Source organism: Schistocerca piceifrons, chromosome 6 (genome assembly GCF_021461385.2).
Source record: "Schistocerca piceifrons isolate TAMUIC-IGC-003096 chromosome 6, iqSchPice1.1, whole genome shotgun sequence".
NCBI classification, from domain to species: domain Eukaryota; kingdom Metazoa; phylum Arthropoda; class Insecta; order Orthoptera; family Acrididae; genus Schistocerca; species Schistocerca piceifrons.
The window spans coordinates 128,972,666-128,999,703 of NC_060143.1; the positions used below are offsets into that span (position 1 = coordinate 128,972,666).

At 38.8% G+C, this 27,038-nt stretch overlaps 1 protein-coding gene across 1 annotated transcript in view; it reads left to right on the forward strand.

The window, feature by feature from the left end:
* Positions 1-1,054: 1,054 nt before the first annotated feature.
* Positions 1,055-27,038, forward strand: part of LOC124802705 (ubiquitin carboxyl-terminal hydrolase 20) — a 185,593-nt gene continuing 159,609 nt past the window's right edge. Inside the window, exons 1-4 of the mRNA XM_047263658.1 lie at positions 1,055-1,316; positions 10,687-10,768; positions 12,795-12,914; positions 19,921-20,173. Coding sequence (XP_047119614.1) covers positions 10,691-10,768; positions 12,795-12,914; positions 19,921-20,173 — 451 coding nt within the window. The 5' untranslated portion in view covers positions 1,055-1,316; positions 10,687-10,690. The remainder of the gene's footprint in view (positions 1,317-10,686; positions 10,769-12,794; positions 12,915-19,920; positions 20,174-27,038) is intronic.

The following is a 27,038-nucleotide window of genomic DNA, read 5'->3' on the forward strand; positions in this document are numbered from 1 at the left end:
CCGGCTCCAGAATCTTTATAATCGGCCCATCGAAACAAACGTCATTTGAACTCGAACTCCAAGTAAGTATTACAGTTAAATGTCCTTTCCACATTACTTCTGTGTAATACACCAAAATCTCAAGTGGGTATAGTACTTCCATCGTTTTACTCCTCATTTTACCATTATTAAGTGTCCATGAAATTTTATCAGCAAGGGACGAAGTTAAATGTAATTAAACTTGCGATCAAATAATAGGATGTCCTCTTCTGTATAAAATATGATTTACTTTATGAATGATTACAAAATAAAATAGTTTTCCCCCATTGTTATCAATTAACTTTTTATTAGGTGACCTATCATATGTCCCAGTAGTTGTAATAATATTAAAATTTCTGCACACTTGATTATTATTTGCAATTAGTCAGCCATCATCAGTATCAATGTTAATTTCTACATGTTTATTGGGAATATTTAAATTATTTTTACGTTTCTCATCACAGGAAAAGAATATATCTGAAAGCTCTCAGTCTTGTTCACTTACAAAAATTAAAATTTATTAATTCGTTTCTAAAATACATGTTACAGTATCATCAATGAAATCAATTAAACTATCATTTATATTATTTCTAAATCCAGAATTTTATGACAATTTGGAATAATGTGGTTCAAATTCACTAGGGTTAAATGATACAATTGGTTTCTTCACAATGATCATGATAATCGTTTTTAGAGACATTCCATCTGCCAAATTAACACTAACGTTAATTAATTCAAACGTCAAAACTTGACTTCACTCTATACTTTGGGAAGCCATTGTATCAAAAACGCTGAAAAGCTAATAAAGATTTGGATTTAGTATGGGTGTCATAGTAGCATCTTACTTAGAAAATGTTCGAGGTAGTTTAAAATAAGAAAATATGTTCTCTTGCAGCTTTTCGGATGATGTTCGATGAGTTTAGAATAAGTCTCAATTAAAGATATGAATTATTCCTTGCAACACTGACATTTATTTTATCTTCGGCTTGTACTCTTTGTCATATTTGTTGCCTGTGGTTTTGTGATGATACAGTATTGAAATTAATTGTTGTGTGTGGTGAATGTGTCAAACGTTATTCGTCGATGGACATTGACTTGTGGTCTCACGTAGTTTGTTGTAAAATCGTGCGTGCTTCGTAACAGTAATGAGATGATGACAGCGAAGAGGAAAAACTATTGACTGATCTAAAAGTGAGATGTGTATTGCAGTGATGTGGTATATTGCTGCTGTAGCACCAACCGAATACCATCTTTAATCGTTTAAAAATTGTGTGTAGGCGAGCTACGAAAAACTGAAGGTATACACGGCAATGACTTAACAGTTTTTCGAATAAATTTCGTAGCCGTTATTGCGATGATACAGAACATGTTTATTAGGCTTAAATATTATGAGAGCTTCGTAACGAGTATATAATTGTCACATACAGAAACAGTTAATCCTTTTTCTTTGCTTCTTTTGACGATTGCTCAAAAAAATAAAAACAACAACGGACTCTATAAGTTGTCTTGCCATTAAATATGTTAGCGTTAGTTAAACATATGAAATATGTGAACAGGTGAGTAGTAGCTTGACAAGGCTAGGGAGAATTTAGCTTCCCATTAACGATACAATTTCAGCGGATCCCTGGTAGGTTGATTCGTGATTTCAGGCCCATAGCTCCTACCTAGTTTGTTTGAAAGCCCAGGTGAATTATAATTTTCATCGTTTACCATATTTTTGGTGTTGTTATTGGTCATGACATTGCGCAGTAGTGTACTTGTTTGTACTGAAATATTAGTCTCTCTCTCTCTGGTTTATGGACCTTAGCAGACACTGATTTATTATTCTTGGTGCGAGACTAATTGGTAACTCACACAACCGCATTGATCAAAACACACACACATATGCATATACCAATACGGGAAGTATGTTTTTAGTTTTATTGTGATCATGATTGAGTGATATGTAGGCTAGCCTATGGTGAATTTCAATGTTTTATGGTAGGGTGAAGTGGGGTAAGTGTAACCATGGGGTTAGTGTAACCACAGCTTATGTTGCCTTAAAGAAGCTGTATTTTTACCTCTAACCTATCACACATATTAATTTACTCCTTTCTTTGTTATATTTAACCATAAGTTGTCAAATCTGACATAAATTGGTAATTAATTTTTGGACTTGAATTGACGTCTACATTTTCACTTTGCGAGTGAGTGACACGCTCAGAATTTGGTAGTCTGTCATTCTTGCAGTTTTAAAGATAACTGCACAATTTTTTGGTTACAAACTAACTTTTGTATGACAATTTCAAATATGAGATTCGTTTTACTCTACTGATAAAGCTCTTGATATGCCAGGCATGGTTACACTTACCCCAACTTTTTCCTATGTGGGGCAAGTGTAACCAACAGGCTGGGGCAAGTGTAACCAGGGGGGTTACACTTGCCCCAAACAAACTTACCGGAACAGATTTATTTATTTAAGCTGTAACCTTGTTTTTGCTATCACAGTAGATCAACTAAACTGACCTTCCTGTACATATGGAGTTTGTGTGAGATATATTTTATTTTTTATTTAAGTCTACTATATTTTTAAACCACGTTTCCTTTTATAAAATATGACAGTCCGACAGTGTAGTCCCACTGGTAAAACAAAGGAGGAAAGAATTGCACCAGGAGCTGAAGTTATCACTTTTCAAGATGCCATCTATAAAGAAAAAGATTTCAAAGGAAACAAGAATAATAAGGAGAAAGCAAAACAAAAGAGCATTATCGACATAAAAAAGGGCTTGGTAATGAAAAGTAAATCTTCCAAACAAAGTGCTGTTACTTTATCCGAAATGGCATTTCGGAATGTTGTGGAAAAAAATCCCTGATTGCTCATGTGGGTAACAAGAAAAAAAAGACTGGAAGTTGAATCAACAAGTGAAGAAAGTGAAACTGAAGGAGGCCTATCTTTAATAAATGGTGGTGAAAAAAATGGGACCATAATAACACTGGACGATCTCAGGAAAGAAATGATAAACTGTGAAGAAGAAAAAGAGGCAACTTTTTTTGAAGCCAAAGATAAAATTACAGTTGGAAACTATGTTCTGGTAGCTTTCGCAACAAAATGTAAGAAGGTTCATTTTATTGGCCATGTTACCAAAATTAGTGATTTAGGGGATCCAGAAGTGATTTTCCTCAGATGCAAAAATAAGACAAAGCATGGCACCACATTCTACTGGCCTGATAGAAGAGATGAGACGGAAGTTCCATCCTCTGACGTCATTCCAGTGCTGCCTGAGCCTACTTTGAGTCGCAGGGGAGACCTGACATTTGGTGTTACATTTTATTCATACAAGATTCAGTGACTAAATAACAGTTAGGGCCTAAGTGTGAATATAATAAGTTGAATTAGGGCAGTTTAGCGTTAAACACAAATTGCCAACAACTTGAGTTCAATTACCATGAAAAATAATAGAAAGTGAAGTTATAAAGTGAATTTTTCTTTTCTCTTGATACTAGATATTTTATTATTTTTGTTAAATTGCCTACTAAAGAAAAAATATTACTTTTGTAGAATTTAAACTAATAAATTACTGGCCTAAAACAAAAACAAATCATCTATGAAGCATTCTGTTTCAATGTTTTATGGTTTAGGCTAACACTTATTTTTTAGTCTAGCTAACATTTTCTGTGTATTTCATAATATACAAAGAGGCGTGTGCAAAAAAGTTCATATCTTGAGTAAAATTTAAGATATTTTAATAATTTAAAAATCCACAAGTTCAGTAAAAATTGGGTAATCGGGTCACTTACCCCAAGTCTCTTTTACAATGCTCGGTATGGGTACAACAATGCCGGGTTACACTTGCCCCGAACCATGGGGCAAGTGTAACCTCACAACACAAAATTTTGAAAACAATTAATTGACCATATAATTTCTTTTTTCAAAAACAAAATGTAGATTGTTTAAAAGTCAATAAGTTAAACTTTAAGCATGAAAAATTTCAAAACCATATCTTCAATAACAAGTTGGCAATTTGGTGTCAAAGTTGAACTATGCCAAAACGTGGTTACAATTACCCCACTTCACCCTATTCAGAAAGAAATTTTAATTCCTTTCCGCTCCTCCACCCATCCTTTTTGAGGTGTACAAATCAATGTGTGTACCTCATATGTAGTAAATAGATAAAACATCTAATTTTGTCACAATATATTTTGCGTGAGAAGCTGTACTATTGGAAGGGAATAGTACACATTAGACATTAAAATCATAATAGTCTCTCTTTCTTTATTGGCACATATTAGGTTGTACTTTCACCCGAGTTGTTACTGAAATATGCTTCTTTCCTAATTTCCGTTGCTTCCTCGTAAACTGTATAGGTTCTCCTTGCCATGGTGAAGAGTTTCTGTCCCACGTGTAGTCTATTGGCTCTGATGACTCTTAATATAGACTAATACACTAGTTTTTTTCCTTTTTCTCTCTGATCAGCCAATGCTGCAGTAAAATAAGAAACACAAATGTTGTCACTGTGTTGTGCAGATTCCTCACCTGTTATATTCACTGCTCGAAATGCTGCTCATGAATCCCTTGCTGGTTTAGATTAGATTGAAGATTGGAAAGCATATTACATCTTTCTGTATCATGGGCCTGTGATACAGGCCTCAGTTCTCTTTTTAGCAGAACTAGTGGGTGTTCAGTACCGTTCATCTGCTTTAATTGTGATGTCGCTGTGTACATCACGGGTCAAAGCCAATGTGTGGTATCGGTCGCTTCTGTCGACCCTATATTACATTTGTAAAATATTGTGTTTGCAGAGAGCATGTTAGTGTATGTGTAATGGTGCGCATTAGTGTGGGATATTTGTTACTAAATTGTTTGAGAGTGGGTTAGTGCTATTGGACTCCTTGAGTGCTGTTTATGAGAGTACATTAGGAAGAGTTTATTTCAACTTGTTAGTGAATTATTGTGGTGTTTGCAGTAATGAGCAATAGATTTTTGGCTTTGGAATCACAGGTGCAGATTTTTGTTTATGGTTGGAGATTTAGTTTTATACTTCTGCTGTTGATACGGATGTGACAACAAAGTTCACATCCCTGCATTTCACAGTGGGGAATGACATTGTGAGCATGATTAAATTCCTACATCAAAATGTTGAGTTTGAGGAGAATGTGTAAGATTGACCATAGCTGCTAGGCTTTGAACCAGAGACCAGTAGGCCTATATGTGGCGTTGTCACTGGACGATTTGTGGTATTTTATGTGGATGGTTCCCGGTTTGAAAAGTCTGGTCTTGCTGTGTGAGAGATTGTGTTGATGCCTCACAAAATCACTCAAATAAAACTCCTAAACCATAGAGATGATAAAAAGCCATCTCCAAACACAATGCATTCCATATGCATTGCACAAATGTAATGTTACTACAAACAATTAGAAGGCTGGAAAGATGGATGGAGAAAGCACAATCCCTAAAAGTTGTGAATATTTTAAAATTTATACTGCTTTAGAATGGTAATACATTTGCTAAATCGTTTTCAGACTACCCCCACCTCTTCCCACTCCCTTCTCCCTCGCCCAATGATCCACTACACTAAACTTGGAACAGACCTACCTACAAGAAACCAGTCTAACTCAGACCTTTTTTTGGTGTGTGTGTGTGTGTGTGTGTGTGTGTGTGTGTGTGTGTGTGTGTAACTCTCAAAAACTCCCAGAGCCCAAAGTAACATACAGCACTATGTCAGATGCCTCACAAAATCACTCAAATAAAACTCCTAAACATAGAAATTCAACCTTAGAGAGCACCACCACAGATGATAAAAAGCCATCTCCAAATACAATGCATTCTATATATATAGAGGGAAACAGTCCATGTGGGAAAAATATATCTAAAAACAAAGATGATGTGACTTACCAAACGAAAGTGCTGCCAACATACACACAAAATCCCCCCCACGAACCATGGACTTTGCCGTTGGTGGGGAGGTTTGCGTGCTTCAGCGATACAGATAGCCGTACCGTAGGTACAACCACAACGGAGGGGTATCTGTTGAGAGGCCAGACAAACGTGTGGTTCCTGAAGAGGGGCAGCAGCCTTTTCCGTGGTTGCAAGGGCAACAGTCTGGATGATTGACTGATCTGGCCTTGTAACAATAACCAAAACGGCCTTGCTGTGCTGGTACTGCGAACGGCTGAAAGCAAGGGGAAACTACGGCCGTAATTTTTCCTGAGGGCATGCAGCTTTACTGTATGATTAAGTGATGATGGCGTCCTCTTGGGTAAAATATTCCGGAGGTAAAATAGTCCCCAATTTGGATCTCCGGGCGGGGACTACTCAAGAGGATGTCGTTATCAGGAGAAAGAAAACTGGCTTTCTACGGATCGGAGTGTAGAGTGTCAGATCCCTTAATCGGGCAGATAGGTTAGAAAATTTAAAAAACGAAATGGATAAGTTAAAGTTAGATATAGTGGGAATTAGTGAAGTTCGGTGGAAGGAGGAACAAGGCTTTTGGTCATGTGAATACAGGGTTATAAATACAAAATCAAATAGGGGTAATGCAGGAGTGTGTTTAATAATGAATAGGAAAATAGGAATGCGGGTAAGCTACTACAAACAGCATAGTGAACGCATTATTGTGGCCAAGATAGATACGAAGCCCACACCTACTACAGTAGTACAAGTTTATATGCCAACTAGCTCTCCAGATGACGCCGAAATTGAAGAAATGTATGATGAAATCAAAGAAATTATTCAGATAGTGAAGGGAGACGAAAATTTAATAGTCATGGGTGACTGGAATTCGAGTGTAGGAAAAGGGGGAGAAGGAAACGTAGTAGGTGAATATGGATTGGGGCTAAGAAATGAAAGAGGAAGCCGCCTGGTAGAATTTTGCACAGAGCACAATTTAATCATAGCTAACACATGGTTTAAGAATCATGAAAGAAGGTTGTATTCATGGAAGAACCCTGGAGATACTAAAAGGTATCAGATAGATTATATAATGGTAAGACAGAGATTTAGGAACCAGGTTTTAAATTGTAAGACATTTCCAGGGGCAGATGTGGACTCTGACCACAATCTATTGGTTATGAACTGTAGGTTGAAACTGAAGAAACTGCAAAAAGGAGATGGGACCTGAACAAACTGAAAGAACCAGAGGTTGTACAGAGTTTCAGGAAGAGCATAAGGGAACAATTGACAGGAATGGGGGAAAGAAATACAGTAGAAGAAGAATGGGTAGCTTTGAGGGAAGAAGTAGTGAAGGCAGCAGAGGAACAAGTAGGTAAAAAGACGAGGGCTAGTAGAAATCCTTGGGTAACAGAAGAAATATTGAATTTAATTGATGAAAGGAGAAAATATAAAAATGCAGTAAATGAAGCAGGCAAAAAGGAATACAAACGTCTCAAAAATGAGATCGACAGGAAGTGCAAATTTGCTAAGCAGGCATGGCTAGAGGACAAATGTAAGGATGTAGAGGCTTATCTCACTAGGGGTAAGATAGATACTGCCTACAGGAAAATTAAAGAGACCTTTGGAGAAAACAGAACCACTTGTATGAACATCAAGAGCTCAGATGGAAACAGAGTTCTAAGCAAAGAAGGGAAAGAAGAAACGTGGAAGGACTAGATAGAGGGTCTATACAAGGGCGATGTACTTGAGGACAATATTATGGAATTGGAAGAGGATGTAGATGAAGATGAAATGGGAGATATGATACTGCGTGAAGAATTTGACAGAGCACTGAAAGACCTGAGTCGAAACAAGGCCCCCGGAGTAGACAACATTCCATTGGAACTACTGACGGCCTTGGGAGAGCCAGTCCTGACAAAACTCTACCATCTGGTGAGCAAGATGTATGAAACAGGCGAAATACCCTCAGACTTCAAGAAGAATATAATAATTCCCATCCCAAAGAAAGCAGGTGTTGACAGATGTGAAAATTACCGAACAATCAGTTTAATAAGCCACAGCTGCAAAATACTAACATGAATTCTTTACAGACGAATGGAAAAAGTAGTAGAAGCCGACCTCGGGGAAGATCAGTTTGGATTCCGTAGAAATACTGGAACACGTGAGGGGAATACTGACCTTACGACTTATCTTAGAAGAAAGATTAAGAAAAGGCAAACCTACGTTTCAAATTCTAAAGGTGGCAGGGGTAAAATACAGGGAGCGAAAGGCTATTTACAATTTGTACAGAAACCAGATGGCAGTTATGAGTCGAGGGACATGAAAGGGAGGCAGTGGTTGGGAAAGGAGTGAGACAGGGTTGTAGCCTCTCCCCGATGTTGTTCAATCTGTATATTGAGCAAGCAGTAAAGGAAACAAAAGAAAAATTCGGAGTAGGTATTAAAATTCATGGAGAAGAAATAAAAACTTTGAGGTTCGTCAATGACCAGCAAAGGACTTGGAAGACCAGTTGAATGGAATGGACAGTGTCTTGAAAGGAGGATATAAGATGAATATCAACAAAAGCAAAACGAGGATAATGGATTGTAGTCTAATTAAGTCGGGTGATGCTGAGGGAATTAGATTAGGAAATGAGACACTTAAAGTAGTAAAGGAGTTTTGCTATTTGGGGAGCATAACTGATGATGGTCGAAGTAGAGAGGATATAAAATGTAGACTGGCAATGGCAAGGAAAGCGTTTCTGAAGAAGAGAAATTTGTTAACATCGAGTATAGATTTAAGTGTCAGGAAGTCATTTCTGAAAGTATTTGTATGGAGTGTAGCCATGTATGGAAGTGAAACATGGACGATAAATAGTTTGGACAAGAAGAGAATAGAAGCTTTCAAAATGTGGTGCTACAGAAGAATGCTGAAGATTAGATGGGTAGATCACATAACTAATGAGGAAGTATTGAATAGGATTGGGGAGAAGAGAAGGTTGTGGCACAACTTGACCAGAAGAAGGGATCGGTTGGTAGGACATGTTCTGAGGCATCAAGGGATCACCAATTTATTATTGGAGGGCAGCGTGGAGGGTAAAAATCGTAGTGGGAGAGCTAGAGTTGAATACACTAAGCAGATTCAGAAGGATGTAGGTTGCAGTAGCTATTGGGAGATGAAGAAGCTTGCACAGGATAGAGTAGCATGGAGAGCTGCATCAAACCAGTCTCAGGACTGAAGACCACAACAACAAACAGCAAATAGTTTTTAAATGGTATTAGATTTTCCAGAATGAAATTTTCAATCTGCAACTGATAGGAAACTTCCTGGGAGATTAAAACTGTGTGCTGGACTGAGACTCGAACTTGGGACCTCTGCCTTTTATGGGCAAGTGCTCTACCATGCAGGAGAGCTCCTGTGAAGTTTGGAAGGTAGGAGACGAGGTACTGGCTGAAGTAAAGCTGTGAGGACGGGTCTTGAGTCATGCTTGGGTAGCTCAGATGGTAGAGCACTTGCCCGCGAACGGCAAAGGCCCCGAGTTCGAGTTTAGGTCCAGCACACAGTTTTAATATTCCAGGAAGTTTGTTATTTGATTTTTCTGCTTTATGCGAGGGAAAACCATGTCAGGGATATAAATATATACATACACTATAGTTGAGAAACACATTATGTAAATTGAAAGTGGAGGGGAGGAGAAATAAAAGAGAAGGAACTGTTGATGTCGGCTGCATTGGGACTTTATGTGGAATCAGTGGTGATGAGGGAAAATTTGTGCAGGGTCGGGATTCAAACCTGGGATCTCCTGCTTACTAGGCAGTTGCATTACGCAGTGCACCACCCAGGCACAGTGTTTAACGTGATTGCACAGACTATCTCGACATGCCTCTCGGCTGACCCACATTCCCACCAGCACCACCTATTGCAGTCAACGCCTGTGTTCATTATGCTCACTTCTTCGAGATTCTCACAGGAGATTCAATGTACTTGTGCGTCCACACTGAAGTAGGTTGATTCATTGCCCATCGAGGCAAATCAGTTATATGAATTTGTGGTGTCTGTTCTTTCAGACATTTGGATACATGTCACTGGGTGGGGATGTGGGTCAGCCTAGAGAGGTGCCAAGATAGTCCATGCATTTGGGATACACACTCTGGCTGAATGGTGCAGTGGTTAACGCAACTGCCTAGTAAGCAGGGGATCCGGGGTTCGAATCCTGGTCCAGCACACTTTTGCACTCATCACCTCTGATTCTGCATAAAGTCCCAATGTCAGCTAGCCTCAATAGTTCCTTTCCCCTCCTCCACCTTCAATTTACATAATGTACACATATGTGTTTAACAAGGATAAGACATAGTCAACTGTGCCTATGTTGAAGGAACTATTCTGGCATTTGCCCAAAATGTTTTAGGGTGTGTATGTATAAAATCAGGACTTGCAATCTCCCATTGTCTTAGTGTGGAAAGTAAACCAAAGATGTTGTGGAGAGAAACTTCAGGCTCATTTCACTTTCCTCTATGGGGCAAAATTGTGTGCAAGGTTTGTCAGCATGAGAAGCTGCAGCCACAGTATTCTCAGTTGTGGATGATGTATGGTGACCTGTCACAAGCTGTTTGTAGGCTATACATGATCAATACAACAGCAGCTATAGCAGTCAGTTGTTTCTGACAAATACAATTTGAGATTTTGTGCAAAACTCAAAATTTTATGCAGATTTGATGTGACAAAAAAAGAAAGAATGTTTTATACATAGTTGGTTTTTGAGGTGTCAGATTTCTAGAATGAAATTTCATTTTTAAATAAGGAAGTTCTTATTTTTACAGTGCAATGTCTGGACGACCACTGAAGTGCCCTCACTTGGCCAGCGTCGATGTTACTCACGCAGATATTGAGAAAGCGAAGGAGGTAAGAAGCCCGTAAGGGACCACAGTGTATTATTAGATTAGGAAATGAGACACTTAAAGTAGTAAAGGAGTTTTGCTATTTGGGGAGCAAAATAACTGATGATGGTCGAAGTAGAGAAGATATAAAATGTAGACTGGCAGTGGCAAGGAAAGCGTTTCTGAAGAAGAGAAATTTGTTAATATTGAGTATAGATTTAAGTGTCAGGAAGTCATTTCTGAAAGTATTTGTATGGAGTGTAGCCATGTATGGAAGTGAAACAGTGACTGCCTTAAACTAAGGAAATTGTGTTTGTCCTCCTGAATTTCTGATAAATATATTTTTTGCTGTTGGTATGAAAGTTTTACTGTGCTTAATGAAAGTACCAGTAATCACTTTACTGTCATGATTTTTGAATATCTATTTTATGAAAGAAAATATTTGAAATGCCAAAATTTTCACAATGTTTGGTGAATTAATGTTATTCTGTTGCTTACAAATGGCATTTGTAGCTCATGCATAATGAGACTACTTAAATTCTACACGTTGCTCCCACCCCATCCCCACACCTTATAATTGTATATTTCCTGGTAGCATAACTTTGCTTCTTTAACAAGGTTTATTTATGTGTATCAGTAATTACTCTAGGCTCTTTGATGTGACTGTGCAGATGATATCATCAGTACATTATTGTAACATGTTAAGTTGGACAGAAGTAAGGCAGTAATAAGATGCAGAAGCAGATCATTTTATTTCAATGAAAATATTGACCATTCTTCTTTATTATGAGACTATAGGTTTAACATTTTCATTTAACTCTATTTATAACAATTTACACTTCGCTTTTATTATTTGCACCACTGTTTTTTGTTTTTAAACAATGGCCAGCATCTGCACCCTTCAGCAGTATTCATATCTGATTAACTGGATTTTGTGATGTATGCTGAAATCTCATTAAACCACATGGAGTGTGTGAATGGAAAATTTTGCTTTAGGGGAAAATGCAAATTATAAGTTAGTCTGTTATTGGTACATGAAAGAATTTTGTATTTAAAAGCGTCTTATTGCTTAATATAGTGCTACTAATTGCGTGTCAGTTGATTTCAGTCAAACTATCAGTGGAGATTCTTCATTAATTCTGAAATTTGGTCAACTGTGAGCTAATTAATACTTTATGATCTGCCTCTGGTAGTAATGAAAATAAATTTCACATTGTAACTTTCTCATTGAAAGAGAGAGATGGAATTTAAAAAATCTGTTTTAAAGTATTAAGACTCTGGGTGCTTTTCAACAAACAAAGGGAGTAATTTTGTAAAGAAAAGCATGCTACTTAGTAGTCTGTAATATTCTTTATTAATTGTGCTGTCAGCTGATTTTGGTGATCACACAATTAATAAAGAACATTACAGCCTACTATGGATCATGTTTCCCTTTAGAAAATTTTTAGAGGACTCACGAAAAAGGGGGGGGGGGGGGAATAATGTTGTGGAGATCACTGCGTCGTCATAGTGAAGGTTAGGAAAAACCAGCCAAAGACAGGAAGAAAAAAGAACAACTAAATAATGAGAAGTTAACAACAGAATAAATAGTCTTAGTGTTTATTCATGTAGGACCAAAGCAGTGATACAGAAATAAAAAAGAACTCATGTTAGTGTTGTAATTGGTGGGTATGATTTTCAGGTTTTCAGGCAGAAAGTGATGCTAATGAGTCAAAGTAGAATTTTCTGTATTGACAGAATTGTAGAAAATACAACCCAGAAACTGTATGGAAATTGCAATTTGTGAGGTAACAGGGCCATCTTTCATTGCCCTCCTGATCTCCATTCCATCCTTGTTAGTTACTGTCATATCTCTATACTGCCCTCCCTGATGATTCCTACACAGAAATTAAATACTGCAATGAGTACTCGCACTTTTATGCTGAGATCTTGCACATATGATTGTGACTGATAGTAAACATTCTGTTGAAACAAGGAGTGGTCACAGTATTCTGGTTGTTTTATTTAAAATTTCTTTAAATAATTTAGTGTTCACTCTTGATTGTTCACAGATTAGCAAATGTTCACTTTGTGAGTCTCGTGGACCAAACCTATGGCTTTGTGTCCACCGAGGCTGCTTACAGATCGGCTGCGGAGAAGTACATAATGACCACAGTACTGCACATAACAAAGTGAGTATTGTACCAACTCTACTGTATGTATGTACATGGGAACAACTTTATTATTTTTGGAACTTACAGAGGGTATAAACTTGATTCATTGGGGTCAAGAGAGACGTTCAATACGAGTCAACGGCTTTAGTGACGTAATGTTAATGGCTGCTGTTGTGTCATTCCGCTGCATATGTTCATACTTTTGTTAGTAGTTGGTGATGCCAACGAATTTAAAAAAAAATGATTATGATGACACAACTGATATGTAGTTTGGTCAGAGATCTAAGTTAGGCAACAGTTTATTTGTGAGTTGGTGAAGGCAATGAATGTGATAGAAATAAAAACCTGGTTATGGCGACAAATTAATCTGTACTCTTGCCCAATTTAAAAAAAAATGCCCGTAACATATAGTCACCATATTGTTTACAGAACTTATCACGTGTTTACTATGTTACTGGTCAAAGTCGACAACTCATATCAAACAGTCCTCTGTATCAGATTCATTGCATATAATACTGCGAGTGTAGTGTTGCCCTCATCCATCTTCTTTTTTTTCTGTACATTGTTCAGCTAGCACTCTTTCCTTTTTGAACTACAACTAATTTTCCAGTGTATACACTGCCGGAAAAAAATGGGTGCACCCTTTTAGAAGTTTCCAATTCTCTCAAGATTTATTGCTGCAGCAGTGCGTATGGAGTACATGAAAGGCGGTTCTTAGGTACCACGTATTGACCTATGCTGAAACGCCCAGTACGTGGTGTAGCCTCAATGGGTTGCAGTACAGGCACTGACACTGGCATCCAGTCAATCATACTGATGGCTAATACTGTCGTGGGATATGTTACGCCATGCCTGCTCGACCTGTTCACGTAGCTCTGTAAGTGTTGTTGGTTGACAAGTCGCATGCGTCACTTCTCATCCCATCAAATCCCACGTGTGCTCGGTTGGAGCACAAATCTGGGGATTGTGCTGGCCATTGAAGTTGCTGTGTGTCATGCAGAACACATTGTGTTTCACGGGTAGTGTGTGAGTGAGCATTATCCGTTGGAACAAGACATCATCTTCCTGTTGCAAGAATGGCAAATGAATGGGTGTAAAAATCTTTTGCACATACTGACCACTGGTTAATGCCCCCTTCAGAACCACCAAAGGTGAGCAAGAGTTGTAGCTTATCGCACCCCATCCATAATGCCTGCGATGGGTCCAGTGTGTCTTGGACGAATGCACTCTATGAGACAGCACTCTCCAGGTCCACATTGTATGTGCAAAAAAACTATCACTTGCATGCAGGCAGAATCTGCTTTCATTGCTGAAGAACATAGTGTGTTATTCCATCTTACAGGTGATCTTCTGACAGCACCAGTGGAGCCATGCAAGTCAATGCTGTGGCCTGAGTGGAAGACAGGCTAGAGGTGTGTGTGCGCATAGTCCCACTGGTAATAACCGGTTCGCAACAGTTCGCATTGACACATCTATGCTAACAAACCCTCTTCTCTGTACTGTGGTTGCTGTACGTTCTGCCACTGCTGCCCTTACTGTATCACACTCCTAGCAGGCGTTTGTGGTGCGTGAATGTCTAGAACATAATGTATGTTTGCCCAAGAAATTCACAGTGCCGTAGACACTGGCGAGCAGATTGATGCCGTATTCCTGGACTTCAGGAAGGCATTTGATACGGTTCCGCACTTACGTTTAGTGAAAAAAATACGAGCTTATGGAATATCGGACCAGGTTTGTGATTGGATTCAGGATTTCCTAGAAGAAAGAACACAACATGTCATTCTTAACGGTTCAAAATCTGCAGATGTAGAGGTAATTTCGGGAGTACCGCAGGGAAGCGTGATAGGACCTTTATTGTTTACAATATACATAAATGACTTAGTTGACAACATCGGTAGCTCCTTGAGGCTATTTGCGGATGACACGGTTGTCTACAAGAAAGTAGCAACATCAGAAGACTCGTACGTACTCCAGGAGGACCTGCAGAGGATTAATGCATGGTGCGACAGCTGGCAGCTTTCCCTAAACGTAGATAAATGTAATATAATGCGCATACATAGGGGCAGAAATCCATTCCAGTACGATTATGCCATAGGTGGTAAATCATTGGAAGCGGTAACGACCGTAAAATACTTAGGAGTTACTATCCGGAGCGATCTGAAGTGGAATGATCACATAAAACAAATAGCGGGAAAAGCAGGCGCCAGGTTGAGATTCATAGGAAGAATTCTAAGAAAATGTGACTCATCGACGAAAGAAGTAGCTTACAAAACGCTTGTTCGTCCAATTCTTGAGTATTGCTCATCAGTATGGGACCCTTACCAGGTTGGATTAATAGAAGAGATAGACATGATCCAGCGAAAAGCAGCGCGATTCGTCATGGGGACATTTAGTCAGCGCGAGAGCGTTACGGAGATGCTGAACAAGCTCCAGTGGCGGACACTTCAAGAAAGGCGTTACGCAATATGGAGAGGTTTATTATCGAAATTACGAGAGAGCACATTCCGGGAAGAGATGGGCAACATATTACTACCGCCCACATATATCTCGCGTAATGATCACAACGAAAAGATCCGAGAAATTAGAGCAAATACGGAGACTTACAAGCAGTCGTTCTTCCCACGCACAATTCGTGAATGGAACAGGGAAGGGGGGATCAGATAGTGGTACAATAAGTACCCTCCGCCACACACCGTAAGGTGGCTCGCGGAGTATAGATGTAGATGTAGATGTAGAAAATGTTGACATGACCACTGATAGCAGCATTGTTGCACAACTGATGCAGCACATCCAACATGTGTGGCAATTCTGTGAATGGACCATCCCACCACTCGAAAGGCCATTATTTGACCCCTTTCAAACTTGTTCAGTTGGCTGTAGGAACCATGAGTTCATCTCCTTGGCAGGGTTGCTTGCTTGCTTCACACATATTCTCCTCACTGATTCTTCTGGCTGTAAGCATTTCTTATGAATGGTAGACACGGTGGATACTCTGTTAGCTGTGCCACTATGCTCTCTCTTGGTGGACAACATTGAAACCATTATCAGGACATCTACTATCCCCCAGGTGGGATATTCCATCATTGGATCGAAATCTACATTGACTTTTCACATGTACTTAATTTTTCCCTCCCCCACCAATATATTTGCTGTTTTATATTAATTACCCCTCATGACTTATAATAAATGTTTAAATTTGTCTTGGTGTGATTACCTTGAATTATACTCTCTAAAGTGTTGTGGTTATCATCATCATTTGAAAATATAAATAATCGTAACCGTTTGCATTTTTAGTTGATATTCATAACTTCCTATTTAAAATTGAATAGTGTATTACTAAGTGGTATGTATTGTTACTTATCTTCAAGAATATGACAAATTGTTTGTGTATAATGATGTACATATTTTGGTAATGATGTGAATTGACAGTTTCACTTTGCAGCGAAATATGCACTGTTAAAATATAATATTCACTTACATGACTCATACCTCACTGGGTGAAAATTATTAGGGGAGTGAGAGTGGATATTGTTAAGAAAACCTTAGCCTCAAACAGAGGAATGTTTCTAGAGTGAAATTCTTTCTGTGCATTATAGTGTGTGTTCTTTTAAAACTAATTGATGAATTAAAACTGTGTGATCAACTAGGAGAGAGGTACCTCCAGGAACTTGAATGGGGACAAGTAGTACTGTAGGAATGATAATTGTTACTCATCTAAGTTATGAAACTGAATTCCTAGAAAGAACATAACTGACTGATCCTTTAGCTGTTGAGATGAATATTGCTTTTGGAAGTTCATGAATAAGTGGTAGAACTTGGATTATGGAAAATTAACTAGAGTTATAAACAAAATAAATGGTAGTTGTCAACCTAAAGAAAGGGAAGAAACAAAGAAATCGATGGAGAAGGGTTGAAACAGAGTCAGCTATGGTGCACAAACCTTCATGTGTGTATAATGTGCTGTATGCATATGAGCTGAGGTCTGGCCTGTCTTGGCACTGCTCGATACATCTTGGCATTGCTTGGTTCTTCTTTATATAGCATGACATTTCCTCTTAGCAAGAAATCTCAGTATATGTTATGTAGTCTAGTCGCATAATCGGTGGATACTACATATTTGTTATGAAGTGACATTACAACACGGTGAAGATTTAGTTGACAATGTAAGAGTTAAAAATTACAACGTTCAACAGACTATTTGTATGGGACTCAAAGTTCTGTAAATCAAAGAGAACTTGGTACTAAATATACAGGCATGGAAAATGAGATTGAATTGGTGATGTGAATAACCCATTTCCTGAAGTCACACGCACAATTACATCTTCAGTTGCAACAGTTTTTGATGGAATTGAACAAAGAGTATGGAGACATTACGTATCACTGCAGAATTTTTTCGTTCAAGTCAAAGGTCATCCCTGGAATGAGTTTTCAATTTAAGATCCACTATTGTAGAATTTCTGAAGGAAAAGGAAGAACGAAAATTAGATCTGGAATGAATTGCAGGCCTGACTGCAGATTCCGTCAGTAAGACATTGCAAGGGTAAGATACCAATTATTTCTGATTTCATAGCAAAAGTATAAGTGTGTATAAAGAAAATTGCGTTGTGGAAAAGAGAACTTGTGACAAGGAACACCATCCATTTCGCTAAGCTCACAGGCGTTAAGGGAAACAAGGATTTTTAACAATCCATTGTAGCATTCAAAGAATTCCAGGAACAGCTTTCTAAACGTTTGATGGCACTGTCAGTTTCTCATCTGTTTTCTTGAGCTGTTTTTGAGACCGGGTGCCATTTCGGTTGAAAGCTCCCATGTGTGTCTTCAGCTGAAACTTGGGTCATTCCATGTTAACTCCTGCTCGAGCATCATGGATTTCAACAAAATTTTATGTTAACATTCGCGCACGTCCCCAATGAACATTGGTAAAGTTAAACGCTAATCGAAGCAACACTGTTTGAGGTATACCCACACTCAGTGTGCGACATTGCACAGAACAAGCGTGAATTTCAGGTGACTTTGAGCTGTTATATCTTGGGCAATATTTTATTGAAAGAAATAAAATTTGGTCATCTCCTGGAACTGTAAGCTTTCTCTTAAGAATAATAATGAAAAATTTTTACAAGCCACATCAGGCAGAACATTTTAGACAAAATTGCCCAAAATATTTCAAAGTTTGGCTTCTTATATTTCAGGAAATAAAGGTATGATGAATGTGAAACTTGACATGTAGTAACCTAACGACACAAGGTTCTCAGATATAAAGTCTTGTTTATGTACCACTTTTCAATACTGATTTTGCAAAGAACTGTGTTCTATAAAATTCTCCAAACTAGGCCCATTAGAAAGTTCACCGAAAAAAGTGTATTTGGTTATCCAATGTGGACCAACAGTGCTAGTTAATTTGTATCATAGTTGGGCACGAAAATTGTGGCATGAAAAACATGTAAACTTTGGATTTTTATATCTCGTAAACACATGCTGAAAACAAAACCTGAAATGCAGTAGCTCAGTTGCACAAGCATGTGGAATACAAAATTTCATTCACCTACTATTTTCCAGTAATCTGCAAATTTGTCAAAAAGTTGACAATTTTGGTGAGAAAGTGAAAATAGTATTTATTCAACACCTGATTTACAAATACCGTTTTCTTTTAAAGCTTCAAAACAATGTGTTTTAAGTGCCCTCCCCTCCCCTCCCCCCCACACGCAAACAGTCGTTAAACTTTTGAACATGTGATAAAAATGCTACATAAATTGAAGAAAACTATCTTAAAAATCACGCAGCAAATGAAGTTTTAACTTTGACGTCTTATATTTCGTTGATTAAAGGCATGATAAACATAAAACTTTGGACACAAGAAATCAGCAACATAAGTTTTTCCAATATAAAATATCATTCACAGATTTCGGCAAACTGACTTCTTGTTCTCATTTCTGATGAATTCCTGAAGATGGCGAAAAGTGAACTTGCTGAAATATCGCACCTTCTGGACAATGCCGGCTGACTGAATACCCAAGAAATATTCTAGGTTTTCCTACTCCGGGGAAACCTGAAATCACATGTCAAGGACTAACATCATCACATAGTTTCAAGGTTACAGCTTGCCTTTTAGCTGTGAAACACTATGTGTAAACGGAAGGGGGATCACTGCTGTCAGCTGCAGTGAGACATTAAGTGGAATCAGTGATGATGAACGAAAATGCGCACCAGATCGGGATTCGAACCGGGACCTTCTGCTTGTATGCAGGTGCAGCAACCATTGCGCCATCTGGGATACAGCCTTTACATATCGTGTTTGATAGCTGCGGGATCTGTGTGGTGTGTGTTCTTTCGAAGGAACAGATACCACACGTTCATATAATTGATAAGCCTGGCTGGGCAATGGATGCGCTTTCTTCAGTGCGAATGCACGAAAGATGCCCAACCACCTGTGGGTATCTCTGAGTAGTGGGTGGGAGCATAATGGACAGGGACTGCAGATAGGTGGTGCTCAGTGGGAGTGTGGATCAGTCATGAGGCAAACCAAGATAGTCCGTGTAGTTGCAATAACACTGTGTCCCAGGTGGCTCAGTGGTTACCGCACCTGCCTAGTAAGCAGGAGACTCCGGGTTCAAATCCTGGTCTGGTACACATTTTTGCTCATCGCCATTGATTCCGCTTAACATCTCACTGCAACTGACAGCAGTGATCCCCCTTCCATTAACATATAAAATTTTTGTCATTTGAGTTCTGTGTATTTCGCTCCATTCTTACATTGTTGTCTTTACATTGTCACATAACTATTTTGTCTGCAACATATTGAATTTATTGTCACATCTGTTTTTGTAATATTGTTAACAATTTTGCTTTCCCTTTGTAAGATTCACTATAATTCATAAGAAGTCTTGTGTAATATTCTTGGTGTGTTGTGCGTAAATAGTTCTGCTGTTGCAACATCGTGCTAGGTAAACATCATTGTGTTCTATGAGCACAACAGTTTGAAAATAAAAGTATCTTTTTGTTTACTACCTTATGTAATTGGTTTCAGAGCAATCGTAGCCACTGTGTACACCTGAATTTATCAACGTTGCGTGTATGGTGCTACCTCTGTGAAACAGAAGTGTTACTTGAACTGCCAGATACAGGGTCAGCACTGAGTTGCAAAGTTCCTCAGGTGTACAATGCACCATCAGTTCCTTCACCTGCTGGATCGATAACAGGAGGTCACTTTGGCGGAGGAGAGTCGGCTGAGAGCAGTGATAGTGATATCAGCAACCAGGAGGATGAAGGCAAACCCAGGGGTGAGATACATGTTACTCTACACAGATTATAGTAAATGCTTTATAATGAGCGATATATGCTACATATATGTTTCTGTATAACAGCAGCGGAAATGTCTGGATGGAGCAGTATGTAAAATAAGGGAAAGGGCACTACTTATCTGTAGCGGATTGATGCATGGAGCAAAGAAACACGTAACAGAGAACAGTGTTCACACTACCTTTCAAGCAATAGCCATTTTTCTAGCAAAAAAAGTGCACACATTCACAGACACAACCTCACAGACACCCAAACGTACACTCCTGTGGCCATTGCAGGGAGTGTACATTTGGGAGTCTGTGTGGTTGTGTGAGTGAATGCTGTTTTCTGATATGTGTTTCTGTGCTCCATGCATTGACCTGCTGTAGGTGAGTGGTTCCTTTCCTTTGTTTTACATACAGTGAACCCTGCTTTTACACTGTTCAAGGGACTTTAAAAAAATAAATAAAAAAAGAGAAAAGAAATAGAATAAAACACAGGAAAATGTAAAATTTGGGAAATAACATTTTGTGCTGTAAAAGTTACATATAGGATACCCCCTTGCACATTATGTATGATATAGGTACATGAACCATGGACCTTGCCGTTGGTGGGGAGGCTTGCGTGCCTCAGCGATACAGATAGCCGTACCGTAGGTGCAACCACAACGGAGGGGTATCTGTTGAGAGGCCAGACAAACGTGTGGTTCCTGAAGAGGGGCAGCAGCCTTTTCAGTAGTTGCAAGGGCAACAGTCTGGATGATTGATGTGGCCTTGTAACAATAACCAAAACGGCCTTGCTGTGCTGGTACTGCGAACGGCTGAAAGCAAGGGGAAACTGCAGCCGTAATTTTTCCCGAGGGCATGCAGCTTTACTGTATGATTACATGATGATGGCGTCCTCTTGGGTAAAATATTCCGGAGGTAAAATAGTCCCCCATTCGGATCTCCGGGCGGGGACTACTCAAGAGGATGTCGTTATCAGGAGAAAGAAAACTGGCGTTCTACGGATCGGAGCGTGGAATGTCAGATCCCTTAATCGGACAGGTAGGTTAGAAAATTTAAAAAGGGAAATGGATAGGTTGAAGTTAGATATAGTGGGAATTAGTGAAGTTCGGTGGCAGGAGGAACAAGACTTCTGGTCAGGTGACTACAGGGTTATAAACACAAAATCAAATAGGGGTAATGCAGGAGTAGGTTTAATAATGAATAGGAAAATAGGAATGCGGGTAAGCTACTACAACCAGCATAGTGAACGCATTATTGTGGCCAAGATAGATACGAAGCCCACACCTACTACAGTAGTACAAGTTTATATGCCAACTAGCTCTGCAGATGACGAAGACATTGAAGAAATGTATGATGAAATAAAAGAAATTATTCAGATTGTGAAAGGAGACGAAAATTTAATAGTCATGGGTGACTGGAATTCGAGTGTAGGAAAAGGGAGAGAAGGAAACATAGTAGGTGAATATGGATTGGGGGACAGAAATGAAAGAGGAAGCCGCCTGGTAGAATTTTGCACAGAGCACAACATAATCATAACTAACACTTGGTTTAAGAATCATGAAAGAAGGTTATATACATGGAAGAAGCCTGGAGATACTAAAAGGTATCAGATAGATTATATAATGGTAAGACAGAGATTTAGGAACCAGGTTTTAAATTGTAAGACATTTCCAGGGGCAGATGTGGACTCTGACCACAATCTATTGGTTATGACCTGTAGATTAAAACTGAAGAAACTGCAAAAAGGTGGGAATTTAAGGAGATGGGACCTGGATAAACTAAAAGAACCAGAGGTTGTACAGAGATTCAGGGAGAGCATAAGGGAGCAATTGACAGGAATGGGGGAAATAAATACAGTAGAAGAAGAATGGGTAGCTTTGAGGGATGAAGTAGTGAAGGCAGCAGAGGAACAAGTAGGTAAAAAGACGAGGGCTAGTAGAAATCCTTGGGTAACAGAAGAAATATTGAATTTAATTGATGAAAGGAGAAAATATAAAAATGCAGTAAGTGAAGCAGGCAAAAAGGAATACAAACGTCTCAAAAATGAGATCGACAGGAAGTGCAAAATGGCTAAGCAGAGATGGCTAGAGGACAAATGTAAGGATGTAGAGGCCTATCTCACTAGGGGTAAGATAGATACCGCCTACAGGAAAATTAAAGAGACCTTTGGAGATAAGAGAACGACTTGTATGAATATCAAGAGCTCAGATGGAAACCCAGTTCTAAGCAAAGAAGGGAAAGCAGAAAGGTGGAAGGACTATATAGAGGGTCTATACAAGGGCGATGTACTTGAGGACAATATTATGGAAATGGAAGAGGATGTAGATGAAGATGAAATGGGAGATATGATACTGCGTGAAGAGTTTGACAGAGCACTGAAAGACCTGAGTCGAAACAAGGCCCCCGGAGTAGACAATATTCCATTGGAACTACTGACGACAGTGGGAGAGCCAGTCCTGACAGAACTCTACCATCTGGTGAGCAAGATGTATGAAACAGGCGAAATACCCTCAGACTTCAAGAAGAATATAATAATTCCAATCCCAAAGAAAGCAGGTGTTGACAGATGTGAAAATTACCGAACTATCAGCTTAATAAGTCACAGCTGCAAAATACTAACACGAATTCTTTACAGACGAATGGAAAAACTAGTAGAAGCCAACCTCGGGGAAGATCAGTTTGGATTCCGTAGAAACACTGGAACACGTGAGGCAATACTGACCTTACGACTTATCTTAGAAGAAAGATTAAGGAAAGGCAAACCTACGTTTCTAGCATTTGTAGACTTAGAGAAAGCTTTTGACAATGTTGACTGGAATACTCTTTCAAATTCTAAAGGTGGCAGGGGTAAAATACAGGGAGCGAAAGGCTATTTACAATTTGTACAGAAACCAGATGGCAGTTATAAGAGTAGAGGGACATGAAAGGGAAGCAGTGGTTGGGAAAGGAGTGAGACAGGGTTGTAGCCTCTCCCCGATGTTGTTCAATGTGTATATTGAGCAAGCAGTAAAGGAAACAAAAGAAAAATTCGGAGTAGGTATTAAAATTCATGGAGAAGAAATAAAAACTTTGAGGTTCGCCGATGACATTGTAATTCTGTCAGAGACAGCAAAGGACTTGGAAGAGCAGTTGAATGGAATGGACAGTGTCTTGAAAGGAGGATATAAGATGAACATCAACAAAAGCAAAACAAGGATAATGGAATGTAGTCTAATTAAGTCGGGTGATGCTGAGGGAATTAGATTAGGAAATGAGGCACTTAAAGTAGTAAAGGAGTTTTGCTATTTGGGGAGCAAAATAACTGATGATGGTCGAAGTAGAGAGGATATAAAATGTAGGCTGGCAATGGCAAGGAAAGCGTTTCTGAAGAAGAGGAATTTGTTAACATCCAGTATTGATTTAAGTGTCAGGAAGTCATTTCTGAAAGTATTCGTATGGAGTGTAGCCATGTATGGAAGTGAAACATGGACGATAAATAGTTTGGACAAGAAGAAAATAGAAGCTTTCGAAGTGTGGTGCTACAGAAGAATGCTGAAGATTAGATGGGTAGATCACATAACTAATGAGGAAGTATTGAATAGGATTGGGGAGAAGAGAAGTTTGTGGCACAACTTGACCAGAAGAAGGGATCGGTTGGTAGGACATGTTCTGAGGCATCAAGGGATCACCAATTTAGTATTGGAGGGCAGCGTGGAGGGTAAAAATCGTAGAGGGAGACCAAGAGATGAATACACTAAGCAGATTCAGAAGGATGTAGGTTGCAGTAGGTACTGGGAGATGAAAAAGCTTGCACAGGATAGAGTAGCATGGAGAGCTGCATCAAACCAGTCTCAGGACTGAAGACCACAACAACAACAACAACAACAGGTACATAACAGGCATCAAATTATCTAATGAAGGTTTATCATGTAATAAAAACCGCTGATGTAATTGGAACTGTTAACTGTCTGGGAAGTAGGAACGTTTGTCTCAATTTCATATGTCATAATCGATGTTTTTGAAAGCCAGCAACTGCCATTCATTATTTAAATAATGAAATACTGCACTAGTTACGTATTTTTTCTTGTTGTGTAGTGCAAATATGTACATAAGTATTTTGTGTGGTGTATCGCTGTGTGTTGTTCTGCATCTCTTATACTGTAGTCGTCTTCTTGAGGTTTTCGGGTACTGTGCCTAATCAGTTATGCAGTTAACCGTACAAACACGCAAGCTGTCACTCGCACCGTTTGTTTGTGTAACATCACAAAAAATACATACGTAAATACGGCACTTGACAAGGGAATAAATTCTCGAGACAAGTTTTGCTCAGCATGAATGAAATACGTCACCTGCGCTGTGTTTAAACTAAAAACATTTGAGCATCGCAAAGTGAATGGCAGTGTAAACTAGTGCTCCTAGTGGCCATACACCGAAAAACACTAAATGTGGTGTGACAAAGGTGTCACGATGATCACAACAATCACGAAACTGTTTTGTGCAGAAGAGACAGTTTGGAAATGATTGTGATAGGCCACGATATCTTCATTGGAACGAACCTAGTTACTCCCATCAACCACAACACCAAGTAGAGCTTGACAGCGGCGGGAGATATGGCACGAATTGTTCCATCTTTTACATGTTCACCAGTTCAAATCCACCAAGTAGAGTGCCGTGGTGTCAAGAAACATAACCACACAATATTTGTAAACACTACTGGACAGCCAACATCATGCCAGTGTCATTTTTTCGTAATACATAAATTGTGGTAAAATGAAAAATATGTTGATGCGAAATTGGGTGCAAATTAATGTTGTGGGCATAGGAACATTGTTGGGACCGATAAAAAATGACATAAATGGCAGGAAAACGTTAATTTCAGGAACGTAGAAGCAGGGTTATACTGTATATGTTGCAATAAAACACAATCATATCTTTGTCCGTGGACTGCAGTGATTGGTCTTATATGATACGAAAATATTTCTTCAGCAGTGATACTTGACTTTACAAAAAGCGTAAGGCCTCTGGTATGTTCTGCCAGTCGTAAAAGGCAACGAAAAGAACAAACCACTAATAGGACTAACCCCCCTTTTAGTGTGATTAGTTGGTTCAGGACAGAACTAATGAAGCCTCGGACAAGCGCTGTCATGGTCGGGGATGACACTTGAACCCTATGCCCGTCCACAATGGCAATGACACTGCTAGCCACACGGAAAATGATTTAAATCCAAATAGAGGTGTTTTGCACGATATGCTTCCTGCAACCACCCTAGAAGGAAAACAAACAGAGGATGAGATGGCCAGATGAAGTTAACCGACAGCTCATGTTCTGTTATTACCAAGCAACAAACTTAGGAACAAACACAACTGGATACAGATCACAAGTATACACAACATTTATTACCAGATACCCAGAATTAAAATTTTTACCAGAACAACCACTAGCTGATCAGATCCGTGTAATAATAAAAAATAACAGGATACCCCAGTCAGAATTAGAAAACATCAAACAACAAGTACAACAAATACTGGAACAAAATAATGTGCAATCAGAAGAAGAAGAAAATACAGTAATGGACTCATACATCCCAGAGCAAACAAACAAAGAACACCACGCATCAATTAAACAATCAGAGGAAAACGACAGATTAAGACGGCCACCAGAACAAGCACAAATAGAACATGATGTGACACACATGTTAGATATAGAAGAAAAATTTCAGCTGACATATATAGAATACAAAGACACAAATACAGACATTAGACCATTCTTGCATAGACCACCAAATAACCCACAAGTCGAAACAACAATAACAACTATCAACACAATCATACACAACAAAATAAATGAAAACACAACTATGGAAGAGTTACAACTACTAGTTTATATAGGAGCACTCACTACACTAAATATACACACTAGGCAGAAATCAGAACCAACCAACACACGGAAGAAACCCACAAAACCAGCATGGCAACACAGGCTACAGATCAGAATAGAAAAACCGAGAAAAGACATCGGACAGCTAACACAATTTATAAGAAATGAAATATCAGACAAAAAACGAAAAAGGTTAGGTAGAATCTCACAACAAGAAGTGATAAAGCAATTAGATGAAAAGAAGCAGAAATTACAGGCATTGGCCAAACGACTTAGAAGGAAACAAAACCAAACATTCAACACAAACCAAAAGAAATTTTACCAGATAATAGATAGCACACAGATTAAAATAGACAATCCACCAAACATAACAGACATGGAACACTTCTGGAGCAACATATGGTCATACCCAGCACAACATAACAGGCATGCACGGTGGATACAAGCAGAAACAGACACATACAAGATGATACCACAAATGCCTGAAGTGATAATATTGCAACATGAAGTCACCCGAGCAATTAATTCTACTCACAATTGGAAAGCCCCTGGAAAAGATAAAATAGCAAATTTCTGGCTAAAGAAGTTCACCCAACACATTCACATCTAACTAAATTATTTAACAGTTACATTGCAGACCCATAAACATTCCCTGATACACTTGCACATGGAATAACTTATCTGAAACTTAAAGATCAAGCAGACACAGCAAACCCAGCTAAGTATCACCCCATAACATGCCTACCAACAATACACAAAATATTAACTTCAGTCATTACACAGAAATTAATGACACATACAACACAGAACAAAATTGTAAATGACGAACGAAAAGGCTGTTGCAAAGGAGCACGAGGATGTAAAGAGCAAATGATAATAGATGCAGAGGTGACACATTAAGCTAAAACTAAACAAAGGTCTCTACACTATGCATACATTGATTACCAAAAAGCTTTTGATAGTGTACCCCACTCATGGTTACTACAAATATTAGAAATATAC